Here is a 16,938-nt window from a genome sequence, read left to right as displayed (position 1 = left end):
ACAAAACAAAGATTCTGTATCAGTGAATTTACTTTAATGAATTTGCCTATTCAAGTGGTTGTTACCTGTATTTTCCCCACTACTGCATTCTTTTCTACATACATTCTTTTCTGCAAAAGCTTCAAAAAGTAACCCCTATATGCTATTTTCAAAATGGCCTAACTGTTCAAGAATCTATTTAAAAAGTACAGAGTTGAATGGAAATAGTAGGATTCAAACAATTATGAACATAATAATTACAATCATGTAGCCTTACCCATTGAAATGCTCCCCACTCAGTGGTGGAGCTCAGCCCGCAAAGAGCAGCCCCCACCTAGCACACAGTTCAGCCGAGCCGCCCACAAGCCCAGAGCCAGCCTGCACGTGAAAGAAAGCACCCCTCCCCTCACATCTAGCACACCAGCTCAGCTGGTTTGCTGCTGAGCTCAGTGGTCCTGATCCGGAGCAACTCACCAGCAGAACAGAGAGGCCCCACCTGCATGTGCATGCACAACCTCCCAAGCAGCTGCAGCCAGTACGCAAATGCAGATCAGACCTACTAGCACAACTTCCAGCAGATGGGGTGGGATCAGAAAACACAGCTCCTGCCCCTCCTCCCCACCAGCGGTGGAAGGTGGATTCTGTAACCTGCTGCTACCACAAATGCACCAGCAAAGGATCATTTCATCAAACACCACAAAGAACTACATTAATACTTCAGAGCAGAAGGAAAATAACCAGTCTCCAGAAACCAATCCTGAACTCACAAAATTTACAATATAAATGATAGAGAAATCAAAATAGTTATAAAGAAACTCAGTGAGTTACAAGAAAACCCAGAAAGACAGTTCAACAAGCTCAGGAATAAAATTAATGAGTAGAAGGAACACTTCAAATTGATTGAAATACTAAAAGAAAACCAACTGGAAATTATTGATATGAAGAACACAATGAGAAAAAAAAAATCCAGAATCCATAAAACATAGAGTCGATGTTACGAAGGACAAAATTAATGATTTACAGGATAGAAATACAGAAATGCTTCAGGTGGAGGAGGAGAAAGAACTAAGATTTCTTAAAAATGAAGAAATTCTTTGGGAAATATCTGACTCAATCAGGAAAAGCAAGATAAGGATTACAGGCATTCCAGAGAGAGAAGGGAAGGAGAAAGAAGCAGAGAGCTTGGTCAAAGAAGTAACTGAGAACCTCCCAAACCTTGGGAAGAAACAGATTTACAGGTTCATGAAGACAATACAGCTCCTAAACACATCAAAGCAAACAGGCCTTCTCCAAGGCATGTAATAGTAAAGCTGGCAAAAGTCAATGACAAAGAAAAAATATTAAGGACAGCAAGGCAGAAGAAAGTAACCTACAAAGGAATGCCTATCAGGATTTCAGTAGATTTCTCAGCAGAAACCTTACAGACTAGGAGAGAGTGGAATGATATATTCAAAATACTGAGGGGCAACAACTTTCAGCCAAGTATACTCTATCCAGCAAAATTATCCTTCAGACATGATGGAGAAATAAAAGCTTTCCAAGATAAACAAAAGCTGAGGGAGTTCATCATCACTAGCCCTGCCTTACAAGAAACGTTGAAACTCCCATCTGAAACTAAAAAGCAAAGGTTTACAAAACCTTGAGCAAGGAAATAAATACACAAATAGAACCAGAAAATTGCAGCTCTATATCAGAATAGGTTAGTAAACACTTAACTATAACATAAAAGACAAAGGGAAAGAAAGCATCAAAAATAACTAGAAACACTTCAGTTCAGTCACAAACTCACAACACAGAAAAGAACAATTTGTGACAACAATAACTCAGAAGAGGAAGAGGTAACGAACGGAAACCACTTAGGCTAAAGGAGATAAGAGGCTATCAGAAAATGGACTATCTCATCTATGAGATCTTTTATACAAACCTCATAGTAACCACTAAACAAAAAATCAGAACAGAGCCACAAGCCATAAATAAAGAGAAAACTGAGAAAACCACCAAACTGAAATGGCAGTAAGAAACAGAAGGGAAAAGGAAAAATGGAAATATAAAACACCCAGAAAACAAGAGATAAAGTGGCAGTGTTAACCCTTCATATATCAGTAATCACTCTGAATGTAAACGGATTGAATTCTCCAATCAACAGACATAGACTGGCTGGACAGATTAAAAAACAAGACCCAAGAGTATGCTGCCTCCAGGAAATATGTCAACTCTAAAGACAAACATAGGCTGAGAGTGAAGGGATGGAAGACGATACTCCAAGCTAATGGCAAGTAAAAGAAAGCAGGTGTTGCCATACTTATACCAGACAAAGTAGACTTCAAGATAAAAAAGACAATGAGAGAAAAAGAGGGGCAGTATACAATGATAAAAGGGACAGTCCACCAAGAGGATATAACACTTATAAATATATATGCACCTGACACAGGAGCACCAAAGTATATAAAACAACTATTAACAGACCTAAAGGGAGAAATTCATAGCAACATAATAATAGTAGAGGACCCCAGCATCCCACTTACATCAATGGATAGATCATCCAGACAAAGTCAACAAGGAAATAGTGGCCTTAAATGAAATATTAGACTAGATGGACTTAATAGATATATATAGAACATTCCATCAAAAAACAGCAGAACCCCATGGCTGAGTGGTTAAGTTCATGCTCTCTGCTTCGGCAGCCCAGGGTTTCGCCAGCTCGAATCCTGGGCGCAGACATGGCGCTGCTCATCTAAGCCATGCTGAGGCGGCATCCCACATGCCACAACTAGAAGGACCCATAACTAAAACTACACAACTATGTACAGGGGGGCTTTGGGGAGTAAAAGGAAAAATAAAATCTTTAAAAAAAAAAAAACAGCAGAATGCAAATTCTTCTCAAGTGCACATGGAACATTTTCAAAGATAGACCATATGCTGGGAAACAACACAAATCTCAAAAAATTTAAGAAGACTGAAATCATATCAAGCATCTTTCCTGACCATAACGCTATGAAACTAGCAATCAATTACAAGAAAAAAGCTGGGAAAGTCACAAATATGTGGAGACTAAATAACATGCTACTGAACAACCACTGAATCAATGAAAAAAATCAAAGGGAAAATCAAAAAGTACCTGGAGACAAATGAAAATGAAAACACAACATACCAACTCTCATGGGATGCAGCAAAAGTGGTGCTATCAGGGAAATTTATAGCAATACATGCCTACCTCAACAAACAAGAAAAATCTCAAATAAGTAATCTTAAACTACACCTAACAGAACCAGAAAAAGAACAAAGCCCAAAGTCAGCAGAAGGAGGGAAATAATAAAAATTAGAGCAGAAATAAATGAAATACAGACTCAAAAAGCAATAGAAAGGGGGGCTGGCCCCGTGGCCGAGTGGTTAAGTTCGCGCGCTCCGCTGCAGGCGGCCCAGTGTTTCGTCGGTTCGAATCCTGGGCGCGGACATGGCACTGCTCGTCAGACCACGCTGAGGCAGCGTCCCACATGCCACAACTAGAGGAACCCACAACGAAGAACACACAACTATGTACCGGGGGGCTTTGGGGAGAAAAAGGAAAAAATAAAATCTTAAAAAAAAAAAAAAAAGCAATAGAAAGGAGCAATGAAACTAAGAGGTGTTCTTTGAAAAGATAAACGAAATTGACAAACCCTTAGCCAGACTAAGAAAAAAGAGAGAAGGCACATATAAATAAAATTAAAAATGAAAGAGAAGTAATTACAACAGATACAACAGAAATACAGAGAATAATAAGAGAATACTGAAAAAATATATTGGACAAGATATTGGACAACCTAGAATAAATTGAATTAAATTCTTAGATTTATACAACCTCCCAAAACTGAACAAATAAGAAATAGAGAATTTGAATAGACCAATCACAAGTAAAAGACATTGAAACAGTAATCAAAAACCTTCCAAAAAGCAAAATTCCAGGACCCGATGGCTTCTCTGGAGAATTCTAACAAACATCAAAAGAAGATTTAATACCTATCCTTCTTAAACTATTTCAAAAAATTGAAGACGATCAACTCTTCCTAATTCATTCTCCCAGACAAGGATAACACAAAGAGGTAAAACTACAGGCCAATATCGCTGAGGAACATAGATGCAAAAATCCTCAACAAAATATTGGCAAATCAAATACAGCAATACATTAAAAGGATCATACACCATGATCAAGTAGGATTTATACCCAGGATGCAGGGATGGTTCAACATGCAAAAGTCAATCAGTCTGATATACCACATTAACAAAATGAGGAATAAAAGTCACATGATCATCTCAATAGATGCAGAGAAAGCATTTGACAAGATCCAATATCCATTTATGATAAAAACTCTCAATAAAATGGGTATGGAAGGAAAGTACCTCAACATATAAAGCCTATATATGACAAACCCATAGCCAACATCACACTTAAAGCTGAAAAAATGAAAGCCACTCCTTTGAGAAAAGGAGCAAGAAAAAGATGCCCATTCTCACCACTCTTATTCAACATAGTACTAGAGGTTTTGGCCAGAGCAATTAGGAAAGAAAAAGAAACAAAAGGTATCCAAATTGGAAAGGAAGAAGTAAAACTCTTGCTGTTTGCAGACTAAAGAATCCACCAGAAAGCTATTAGAAATAATCAACGACAGAAAAGTGGCAGGGTACAAAATCAACTTAACAAAAATCAGTTGCATTTCTATACACTAATAATGAACTAGTAGAAAGAGAAGTCAAGAATACAATCCCATTTACAATTGCAACAAAAAGAATATAATATACAGGAACTAATTTAACCAAGGAGGTGAAACACCTATACACTGAAAACTATAAGACATTATTGAAAGAAATCAAAGAATACATACAAAAATAAAAAGATATTCTCTGCTTATGGATTGGAAGAATAAACACAGTTAAAATATCCATGTTGGGGCTGGCCCAGTGGCTTAGTGGTTAAGTTCATGCACTCTATTTTGGTGGCCCAGCATTCAGAGGTTCAGGTCCCGGGCACTGGCCCAGCACTGTTCATCAAGCCATGCTGTAGAGGCAGCCCACATAAAATAGAGGAAGATCGGCACAGATGTTAGCTCAGGGACAATCTTCCTCAAGCAAAAAGAGGAAGATCGGCAACAGATGTTAGCTGAGGGCCAATCTTCCTCACCAAAAAAATAATAATTAAAAATAGAATTACCATACGATCTAGTTATCCCACCTGAGTATTTATCCAAAACATGAAATCAACAATCCAAAGAGATCTACACACCCCTATGTTCACGGCAGCATTATTCACAATAGCCAAGATGTGGAGGCAATCCAAGTGCCCATCAACTGATGAATGGATAAAGAAAATGTGAGAGAGATACATATATGGAATACTACTGTATATATGGAATGGAATATTATTCAGCCATAAAAAAAGACAAAATTGTCCCATTTGCAAGAACATGGATGGACCCTGAGGGTATGAATGTCAAGTAAAATAAGTCAGAAACAGACAAACACCGTATGATTTCACTCAGATGTGGAAGATAAACACATGGACAAAGAGAAGAGATTAGTGTTACTGAAAAATAACAATGTATACCTGAAATTACACAATATGACCTCAAAAAAATTATAATCATGTACAAACAAAAACAAATGGAAGAAAATATGAAAAATATTTTTAATATATAAATTGCTTTTAATGTTCTAGTGTTGTATATTCTATTGGAGCAGGGTGCTTACGCTCTGTTATTTATCACAGTGCATCTCCAGCTTCTCCAGAGTATTACTAACCTCAAGGATTTAAGGTATATCTTGGAGAGTCTAGGAAATGTAACCCAAAACCTACATAAATAAACTCCTGTGAATAATAATAATAATTTTTCAAACAGCAGCTAACATTTAACACTTATATGGCCAGGCACTGTTCTAAGCACTTTATATATACTAACTCAATTAATCCTCAAAAAAACCCTGAAAGTTAAATATACCACTCCTGTTATTTCCATTATACAAATGAGGAAATAGGTAACTTGCCCAAGGTTACCCAGTAGAACTGTTAATTGGCAGAAGTGAGATTTGATTCCAGGCAGTTTGGCTCCAGAGTCCTGTGCTCTTAACGCATGCAATACTAGACTGCCTCTCACCTCTGCACTATCCTAAAAAGTCAGAAGACCTTGCATTCACTATTGCCATCTACTTCATCATTTTAAGTGGTTTTCCCCAAAACCTTTCAATAAGATAGCTATTTCAAAAGAGAATTTTCCATTTTTATGCTGTCATTTCCTGAATATCCAGCATACTGGAGACTTCCAGATGTTTGCTTACCTCAGTCAAAGGGGTACAATATCCCTATCAAATTCAAAGTCTTACAAACTACCTACAAATACAAACACATACACAGAGTGAATCAAACTAATCTTTGAAATAATCAAACTCAACAGAACAATATATATATTTTACCTAATGAATTATAAAAAATAAAAAGAAAAAATAATTTCTAAGTCCTGCTTGCCTCTGTAGTCTTAAAAAAAAGACTTTCTGAATACAAAAGGTGAAGTCTTCATGTATGTTTTGGTATAAAGGACAAAACAAGATCTCCAATTTCTGTAAGAGTACTAATCACACCCTGTAAAAATATGTTCATATAATTTAGATTCTAAATACTGATTTATAAAAATTTTTATATAGAAAACAATGAAATACCTGACTGAGTGTGAACCTGGGGAGTCAGTCTTACAAAAGCTGAATAAGGCTCCAGTAAACAAATTTTCAAGCTTATTATCTGGGACTTCGTCACAGTAAACTAAACCCAAACTTTTTCACACTCCAGTATTACTACACTGCCCCAATGTTGATTTCTAGTGCCAATCAAAACAGCTTTGAACGAAAGGAAATTATTTTTAAAAAGCCTCTCTGGCCAACTCATACTATGGAAAAATGTACTCATTCATAGTGATCTTTACATTACCTTTATTTCCAAATAAATGTTCTCTATTTGTTTCTTGGTCCCTCACCTCTACTCAGCTCCCTGCTCCTCGTTTTTGTACAGTCGTGGGGTTTTTTTTTCCCTGAGTCAGCCGGGGAAGAGAGAGGGGCAGTTTTTTCTGCAGTGCCATCTGAGAGTCAAATGAATCACTGCTTATTTTATTAAAAGAGATAAACCAAACCAGATTTTATACACAGAAACCCTGCAGTTATCTTTGAAACCCTAAATATATAGCAAAGCAATGTAAAACATATTTTTGAATGTAAAAGTGATTTTACCTTTTATTAATGTCTTCATCTGCAAATCCTGTGGGAATTAGAGAGAAATATTTTCCCATCTTTAGCCACAGATTAGATTTGGGAATCCAGCCATTGTGTGCATGAATAGCATGGATTTTAGCAAGCTGACGTGCTATTAGCCTGTTTAAAAGAAACAACATAAAAAGAAAATGTTCAGCATCATACAGTTCATGTCTATCAACAGGCAAACTAAAATAACTAGCATGTATCCATTCATAATATGATTTATTTTTATCATATATAAGATTCAAAATAATTTGGCAAGTGAATTCTCACAGGATAGACAAACGTACGTTTAAAGCATCAGTAGGAAGAAACATCTACAATTAATATGACTATTAAACACTGTGTCCAAAAGGGGATGATAGTCTGGAAGTAGGTGGACTATGTTGATTATATAAACAATGTTTCGGACCAGCAGAACAATACACAATTATAAATGGTTCTAAGGCACACATCACACATTAATCAGAGATACATTTAAATTGCACCAAAACATTTTAATTTTAAGCCTTTGAAGTCACTGAGGTTAAAGGGAAAAAAGGAACAGAAGTAAAAAGGTAATGGGCAAATGAGTTCTGTGAGTTAATTTCTATAATGGCATTAAAGAAAATTCTCTGAACGAACGTTAGGATTTTATGATGTCAGAATCAATCTTCTTGATGCAACAACAAAATGATCTGAAGCTGTGTACACCTGTGTCCACACTAGCTTTGTATCTATAGAACCTAGTACAGCAAATGCTAATGAAGGAATAAGCATACCAAACAGAAATAAGAAATGTTATCAAAGTCTGTAGACTAGCAGGTGGAAAAATGACTTAATAATCTACAAATTAAAGAACTTAAAACCGGCAAATTTTCAAGATTCTATCTATCTAATACAATACTCCCCAAAGTATAGTCCTAGGACCTACAACACAGAACCACCTAGAAATGTCTGAAGTCCCACCTCAAATCTACTGAGTCACAATCTCTGGGGTGGGCCCCAGCACTCCTCATTTTAAACAAGATCTCCAGGTGATCCTAAACCACTGGAAAGTTTGAGGGGCACTGATACAATGCTCCAGTTCTGTAGCTTGGCTATGTACTGAAATCAAACTTTGGAAACTTCAGGAAAAAAAAAAAATGCAGAGCCTTGGGTGCTACTCCCAGAAATTCTCATTTAATTGGCCTGATTTAATTGGAATAATTTAATTGGATTTAATATTTAAATATTAAGATATTTAAAAGCTTCCCAGATGACTTTAAAATGCAAAAACATTTGCGAACCACTCAACTAAGGCGTGCAGGGAATCTAGCACCGTAGTAATCCCTCACCAACCTGTGATTAAATAACACAGTTTTATTATATTTTTACACTATAGCGACCATTCTTATCCACCTTTTTCGAGTAACAAAAGACTCCTGATTTTCGTTCAGACAAACTTCTGTGCCCCTCACTTTTAGTTCATATGGACTGATCTGAATCTTAACTCCCTATCCCGTCTATACCACTAACTTTAGGAGGGATATATATGACAGACCTGCCCAGAGCATTCCATCCTTCAGGCCACAGTGATGGTTTGGGCTTATTACCCCACAGATCCTAAGACATTCATTGAAGCTACTGACTTTGCTGGAAGCTATTAGTAAAAGAGGAACTCCCACCACAGCTAGACTGATTAGATAAGCCTGCAACTGCTGATAATTACAACTGCCTCTCCGAAGGAAAGTTTGCAGGAAAATAAAGCTAACACAGAATAAAACAGAAGTAAGAAAGTGATATTTCTAATGACATTGTTAGAGCTCCTGGATCCACCCATGCTTGAACTCAATATTCTCAGATATACGCAGGAATAAATTCCTTCTTCTTTAAGTCAGTTCGAATTTTCAAATTATTATCCTCGACCAAGAGTCCTAATGCATTAGCAAAAAATTAAAATCTGTAATCTTTTTGGGTTTGTGTCTTTGGCTCATCTCTCTCAAACAAGCTGGCAAACAAACATTTCTTTATATAAATTGACTATTGTTTGACTGACTTTCCTCAAGACCACATACTCATGTCTACAAGAATACAGAAAAAGGGGGCCAGCCCCGTGGCTGAGTAGTTAAGTTCACGTGCTCTGCTTCAGCGGCCCAGGGTTTCACAGGTTCGAATCCTGGGTTCGAACATGGCACTGCTCGTCAAGCCATGCTGAGGTGGCATCCCACATGCCACAACTGGAAGGACCCAAAACTAAAAATGCACAACTATGTACCAGGGGGCTTTGGGGAGAAAAAGGAAAAATAAAATGTTTAAAAAAAGAATACAGAAAAAAAGAAATCTATTTTATGCCAATCTCTCATATATGCATACAAGGCTAGGCCTCAAATGAAGAGATGATACTTTAAGCACCAGGAAACAACATGAAAAAGCCAGGTGATAAAATCAAAACAAAGGAGAGTGCAAATACATATATAAACACACACCCACATGTAAATATATATAGGTGCATGACAAGAGATTTTCACATATTGAGGTATATGTGGTAGCTACTCTGGTTCAAAACTGATTCGGCTTGAACTAAAAAGCCTGACTTACACCCTATCAAACATACACTGTACATCTGCTTTAACCTCTAAAGAATGAACTCTCTTAAGAATGCATACTTCCCCTCCTACGCCCTGTTGGTAGCGCCCTGTTGGTAATACCCAGGTAAGGCCCTTTAGCAAAATCAGGGTCATGCTGACCTGTCAATTTGCAGCTGAGTACCTCTTTGAAACTTTGATGAGTATGTACCCTGCCATGTTTAACGTATGATTCTTTGTTCTAAAAAGGTGTAAATCTATTGTGAAAACCATGCTTCTCTGGAAAGCTTTCTTCCTTTCTGGAAAAGGCCTTCCCAGGTTATAATCCTCAGTTTGGCTCAAGTCAAACTCACCTATCCCTCTTTATCTATAGAATGGTATTGGTTATTTTTTGTACGTATGTGTGTGTGACACATACATAAGCCAGTAAGAACTGGTCTTAAAACTTTAAGGAGGCTAGCTGGGACAAGAGATTTGAAAAAAGATACAACCCACGTTACACAACTCAAGAGACAATCTATGTCAACAAAACATTATATCCTAGAAATGTTTACTGAACAAATGAGACCAAATGTTTACTGAATAAGTGATTCAGGAGAAGGGTTAAATATTAGGTTAAATATTTAATTAAATAAAAGGTTAAATAAATGCACGATTATAATATATTATTCAGCTGGGAGCTACCGGAATGACAATTCTCTAGTAAATACTTGAAAAATGGATAAAATATGGTCACAACTCCAGGGGTTCTTACAGGTTAATGGAACCTGTTGACATGAACAGCTGCTGAAAGAGAAAGCACCTACTAATTTTGAGTGCCTTAACTTATCTGGCAGAAAGGTGGCTAACCAGGGCTGAGCCAGGATTTGAACTGATCATGTGATGCAAAAACCAAGCCCTTTCCACTATAGAATACCCCCTAACACTGCAAAGCATTAGTTGAGTTTTCATTCTGACTTTGCCATTGTATTTTCAATTTGAACTTAAGGAAATCTTTTAACTTCTCTGAGTCTCAGGTTCCTTATAAGGAAAACAAAATTATTGCCGTATTACATAACCAAAACTTCTCCTTCAACTCTAACACGATATGCCCCTAAATACCAAAAATAAATTTATATAAAAATTTAATCAATTTAAAGATTTAAGTTCAATGACAACATGAACTTCACATTCATATTCATATACAAAGAGTCTGTAGACTAACTTCACATTTCACACCAATTTCCTACTAGTTATAATAGAAATATTAAATGAATATAAACTATATGGAGTGACAGAGGTAAAATTCTCCAAATGACAGTGATTTGTATCAGAAATTTATCAAATATAATTTTCTCCTTTGAACAAACTTCTGAAATTACGCACATTACTTTTATATGAAATTTTAAAAACATTTCTGCATAAGGTGATATACACCTACTCAAATGAAAAACAAACTAAAATATTAATGATACTACAGCAAAATTAGTATTTGCAAAAAATGTCAAAGCTCAAGAGTTAATAATTAACGTCTTCTAAAGTAAATTACAGATATATTTGCCCTATCTAAAGGCACATTATTAAAATAAGATTATATGAGACAAAATTAATACTGAATGATAGTATCATGTTTACACAACAGGTAAAAATATATTCAGTGTGTTTTTTAAAATGTTTTGTAGCATTTTCCTATATAATTCAAAACAGAATAGCAGCAAATAATAATGAGATTGCTTTATCAATACTATTGATAAATACTACCATTAAGTTATCCTACAAGGGGCAAAGACTATGCCTTATTCTTCAATCTATTCTAGCACTCAGCACTTAGAGAGGAGGTACACAATAGATAATTGATGAATGAGTCATTATCCCGGCAACAGACTGAGGGTACATTTAGAAATTGAGCAAGGGATTCCCCTACTACTAGGTTCATTGTCAGGTGGATTAAACTCTTGGATTTTTCAAAATCTCATATAATAAGAACTATAAGAAAATTAATCCCTTGCCATACAAAAACAGACTATCAATTTGAAATACTGCCTCTTCTTTGACAGGAAAGATACATCTTGTATAAGCTTCTCCAAGTGTATAATTCAAGGCAATTTCTACATGTCCCAGAACTACTAGTGTATCTTTTCTGTAGCGAAATAATAAGAAAGGGAAGAAAATCTATTTACTATACAAATATCCTCATGGAAATAACGAGTATAGTTCAACTACAAGGATAGCACTACGTACTTAAAAAACTAGGCTTTGCTAAGAGATTTAAAAATTGAGTCCTAATTACAAGTTCCATACTTATCTAAAATTTCTGATACACTGGGCTTGAACAAAACAAGCAATTTGTGAAGAATGGCTTTTTTAAGAAAATTAATTGTTTTTACTAGTAAATGAATTCAACAAAGTTGCAGAACATAAAATCAACATAAAAATCAGTTGCAGTTCTACATTAACAATGAACAATCCAAAAAAGAAACTGAGAACAATTCCACTTACAATAGCACAAAAAAGAATAAAATACTTAGGAATAAACTTAACCAGGGAAGTGAAACACTTGTATGCTTAAAACTTCAAAACGCTACTGAAACAAATTAAATACACAAGTAAATGGAAAGACATCCCATGGTCATGGATTCGAAGACATAATATTAAGATGTCAATACTACCCAAAGTGATGGGTAGAGTCAAAGCAATCCCTATCAAAATCTCAGCAGTGCTTTTGCATAAATAGAAAAATCCATCATAAAATTCAAATCTAATTTTAAGGAATCCTGGATAGCTAAAACAATCTTGGAAAAAAAAGAATAAAATTGGAGGTCTCACATTTCCTGACTTCAAAACTTATTACAAAGCTACAGTTACCAAAAGAGTGTGGTAGTGGCATAACAACAGAGATGTAGACCAATGGAACAGAGTCCAGAAATGAACCCCTGAGTTTATGGTCAAATGATTTTCAGTAAGGATGCTAAGACCATTCAATGAGCAAAAAATAGTTTTTTCAATAGCTGGTGCTGGGAAAACTGGATATTCACATGTAAAACAACCTGAACCCATTCCTTACATCATATACAAAAATTAACTCAAAAGGAACAAAAATCTAAAAGTAAGAGCTAAAACTTTAAAATTCTTAGAGGAAAAGCTTCATGACACTGGATTTGGCAATGATTTCTTGGATATGACACCAACAAGACAGGCAACAAAAGTAAAAATAGATAAATTGGACTACATCAAAATTTAAAACTGGACATCAAAGGACAAAATCAACAGAGTGAAAAGGCAACCCACAGAATTAGATAAAATATTTGTAAATCATATATGTGATAAGAAACTAATATCCAGTATATATAAAGTACTTCTACAACTTAACAACAAAAAGCAATTAGAAAACTGGGTAAAGGACTTGAATTGACATTTTCCCCAAGAAGATATACAAATGACCAACAAACATAAAAAAAGATGCGAAACATGACTAATCATGGGGAAAATCAAAACCACAATGAGATAGCACCTCATAGCCATGAGGATGGCTACTATCAAAAAACAAAATAATAAGGGTTGGCAAGGATATGGAAAAATTCAAACACAGTGCATTATTGGTGGGAATGTAAAATGGTGCAGCTGCTATGGAAAACAGTATGGTAGTTCCTCATAAAACTAAAAATAGAATTACCATATGATTCAGCAATTCCATTTCTGGTTATATACCCAAAAGAATTGAAAACAGGGTCCCAAGAAGATATTTGCACACCTTTGTTCATAACAGCATTATTTGCAATAGCCAAAAAGTGGAAGCAACTCAAATATATCCACCCATGGATGAATAAACAAAATGTGGTATATACATACAATGGAATATTATTCAGCCTTAAAAAGGAAGGAAATTCTGACACATGCTACAGTATACATAGATAAACCTTGAAGACATTATGCTAAGTGAAATAAGCCAGTCACAAAACAATCAAAAGTATCGTTCCACTTACCTAAGATACCTAAAGCAGTAAAATTCATAGACAGAAGGGAGAATGATAGTTGTCAAGGCTGAGGGTAGGGGGGGAATGTGAAGTTGTTTAAGGCATATAAAATTTTAGTTTTGCAAGATGAAAAGGATTTTGGAGACTGGCTGCACAACTATGTGAATGTACTTAACGTTACTGAACTGTATACTTAAAAAAATGATTAAAATGGTAAGTTTTGTTACATGTATTTTACCATAATTAAAAAGAAAAAATTTTTTTTAAAGATTTTTTTTTTTTTTTCCTTTTTCTCCCCAAAGCCCCCGGGTACGTAGTTGTTTATTTCAGTTGTGGGTCCTTCTAGTTCTGGCATGTGGGATGCCGCCTCAGCGTGGCCTGACAAGTGGCACCATGTCCACGCCCAGGATCCGAACCCACGAAATCCTGGGCCGCCGAAGCAGAGCAGGCAAACTTAACCACTCAGCCATGGGGCCGGCCCCAAAAAGAAAATTTTTAATTAAATAAATAAATGGTCATAAAAAAGAATATAGTTCTTAAAAAGACTTGATTAGAGCACCTCAACTGTTTTCATTAGTAAATTTTATATACAACAGAAAAAAATCATAAAAATCTCATTACATTAACAGCATTATTTAGTCATTAATTTTTATTTTCATATATAAGAAGGTAATAAAAAATTACTTTAAGATTTCTGGTTTTCACTGTCATAGATTGATCTTTCCTCTACCTAGTTCTCAATAAGTAAGGTTTTACTGCATTAACATGAAGGCAAATGCTACTCTAAAATACCATACCCAACAAAGCCAAATGTTTGAAAATCTCAAGGCTTCAAAGAATTTCCTCCAATACCCACGAATTTAATTGCTCCCTCTCTTGGAAGTTTTTAAAATTTTAAGAGCATTATAACAATAATAGGAATATTTTGAAAGTGAAAAATAATCCCTAATCCTACCATCCCAAAAGAGTTTATTTCATTTTTACAAACTCCCTTTGAGATTTCACATAAGCAAATTACTGCCTGGTCAGCTAATAAGCTGATTTTTTCCTCTTAGCCTTGCATCAGCCATTCTGCATGTTTTAGACACAATATTCAAAATTATCATTTCATTGGTAGCATAATACTTACTTGTGCTGAGGTATCTTAGTCATATCTCAACATAAAGACTTGTCATGACAGAAACATAGCATATAACTTCCTTTTATGAGTTACTATATATACTACCCTACTGATTTCCGAACGAGAACATTACCAATTTTACTTGCAACCCACAATGTACCAGTTCCACTACAATACCCTCAACACTATGTCAGTGTTTTTTAATTATGCTTTTTGATAAATGTACAATAATTCATTTTAAACTGAATTTCTCCTATCGTGTCTCTTGCTGGGTGGTTTTAATTAAACTTCAACCAGGGATTCCCAGCAAGAGGTAAGTTTTGGAGAAATACCTGATGAGAAAATTCCTAAGTACCTTTGAATTTTAAAAATGTTCTGCAGGTCTCTGCAATATTTGATTGCTAGAAAAAAGTTTAAATAAAACTGATCTTGATAAATTTCCGTAAGTCCAGTCACTAGCTAAGTATTAACTGGTGCAACTCATCTTTACCTATCATCCCAATCCCTCAGCGTCCTCCATGCTCTGCCTCATCCTTTGAAGTCCAGTTCGAATGTGATCTCAGCAAAACACCTGCCTAACTTCCCAAGTGTACCACAGTAAACTATCCAAACTTTTTTTGAAAATCTTTTCTGTTCTTCTGTGTAAACCATTTAGCTTATTTTTTGTCCAAGGTTATTGTCTTGTCACAGACTGTAAACTATCAGGAAAGCAGGAACTGTTTGCATTCTTCTCCTCCCCTAGGCTAGATTAGACATAAATATCTTCCAAAGACTCCTATATTCAAAGTAGATATTCTGTATTATAATCATAACATGGGCAAGTATCTATGTCTGAATGAGCCAAAGCAAGAGAATACTGTAGACTTTGATCTAAGGCTCAACCAACGTTCACTGAAGCTATGATTAATCAGTCTAGATTGTTGGCTACATATTAGGCTGTTCTAACAACATGGCTCAAAATGTGACACCTAACTAACTCTAACCTCAAATTAGTAACAAGTCCTTATTAATGAATAAATCAAAGATTCTTTTTTACCATAAATACACAAAATTCATTTTTCAAGGAGAAAAGCTAAATAAGCATATCATTCCAAATTTATATCCCTAACCTCTTCTGTGGCTCCAGAATAATCATTTATTCAACTGCTTGAAATTTTTTTAAAGTATTTCTCTACACATATTGAAAACAATAAAAGCATATTCCTTTTGAAATCATCTATAATTCAGCTATTTTAATAATTTAAATAAGGCTTTCCCTCAATTAACTTTTCTTTTTGTATTTTCTGTTGTATAGTAATTAACAAAACCTGCTAAACACTTAAATATGCTATAAGAGAATTACAACACAATCTGAAATAAACTTAATAGCAAAATAAGTTAAATAGCAGTGTTACTACTCATAATGTTAACTAACTATAACCTATTATAGAGTTTCTTACTGTCGTCTTCTTTTGCTTCCTGTCTCAGCTTCCACTCTGCTTCTATTTTTCAAAATTGTGGGTCAATTCAATGTATCACTCATTGCAAGCCAACTGTCACAGGTTTAATTGAGAGTACTGATATCTGGTTTCTAACACTATGTACTCTTTTTTTTTTAATGAAATGTGTGCATGTCTGCATTAGTTATCATTTTTATACATATTCTAAATAAGTGGATCTAACTGAAAGTACAGCAAAAACCTTCTTTATTAATAGACTTTTTTTGTAGAGCAGTTTTAGGTTCACAGCAGAACTGAGGGGAAGGTTCAGAGATTTCTCATAAACCCCCTGGCCCCACACACGCATCACCTCCTCTCATAAACATCCCCCACCAGAGGAGTATATTTCTTACAACTGATGAATCAATATTGACATATCATTATCACCCAAAGTCCATAGTTCACTCTTAGTATTGCACATTCTGTGGGTCTGAGCAAATTTATGACAGGTATCCACCATTAGAGTATCATACAGACATTTTCACTGCCCTAAAAATCCTGTTCCATCTATTCATCTCCTCCCTCCCCACCAACCCTTGGCAATCACTGATCTTTTTACTGTCTCCATAGTCTTGCCTTTTCCAGAATGT

General features: G+C 35.4%; 1 protein-coding gene across 1 annotated transcript in view; it reads right to left on the bottom strand.

The window, feature by feature from the left end:
• Positions 1-16,938, bottom strand: part of ETNK1 (ethanolamine kinase 1) — a 73,346-nt gene that overhangs the window by 26,490 nt on the left and 29,918 nt on the right. The window contains exon 3 of the mRNA XM_014832398.3: positions 7,228-7,368. Within this exon, the coding sequence (XP_014687884.1) occupies positions 7,228-7,368 (141 nt within the window). The remainder of the gene's footprint in view (positions 1-7,227; positions 7,369-16,938) is intronic.

Source organism: Equus asinus, chromosome 22 (genome assembly GCF_041296235.1).
Source record: "Equus asinus isolate D_3611 breed Donkey chromosome 22, EquAss-T2T_v2, whole genome shotgun sequence".
Taxonomy (NCBI): domain Eukaryota; kingdom Metazoa; phylum Chordata; class Mammalia; order Perissodactyla; family Equidae; genus Equus; species Equus asinus.
The sequence above is the reverse complement of the archived record's forward strand: the minus strand, read 5'-3'. Positions and strand labels throughout refer to the sequence as shown.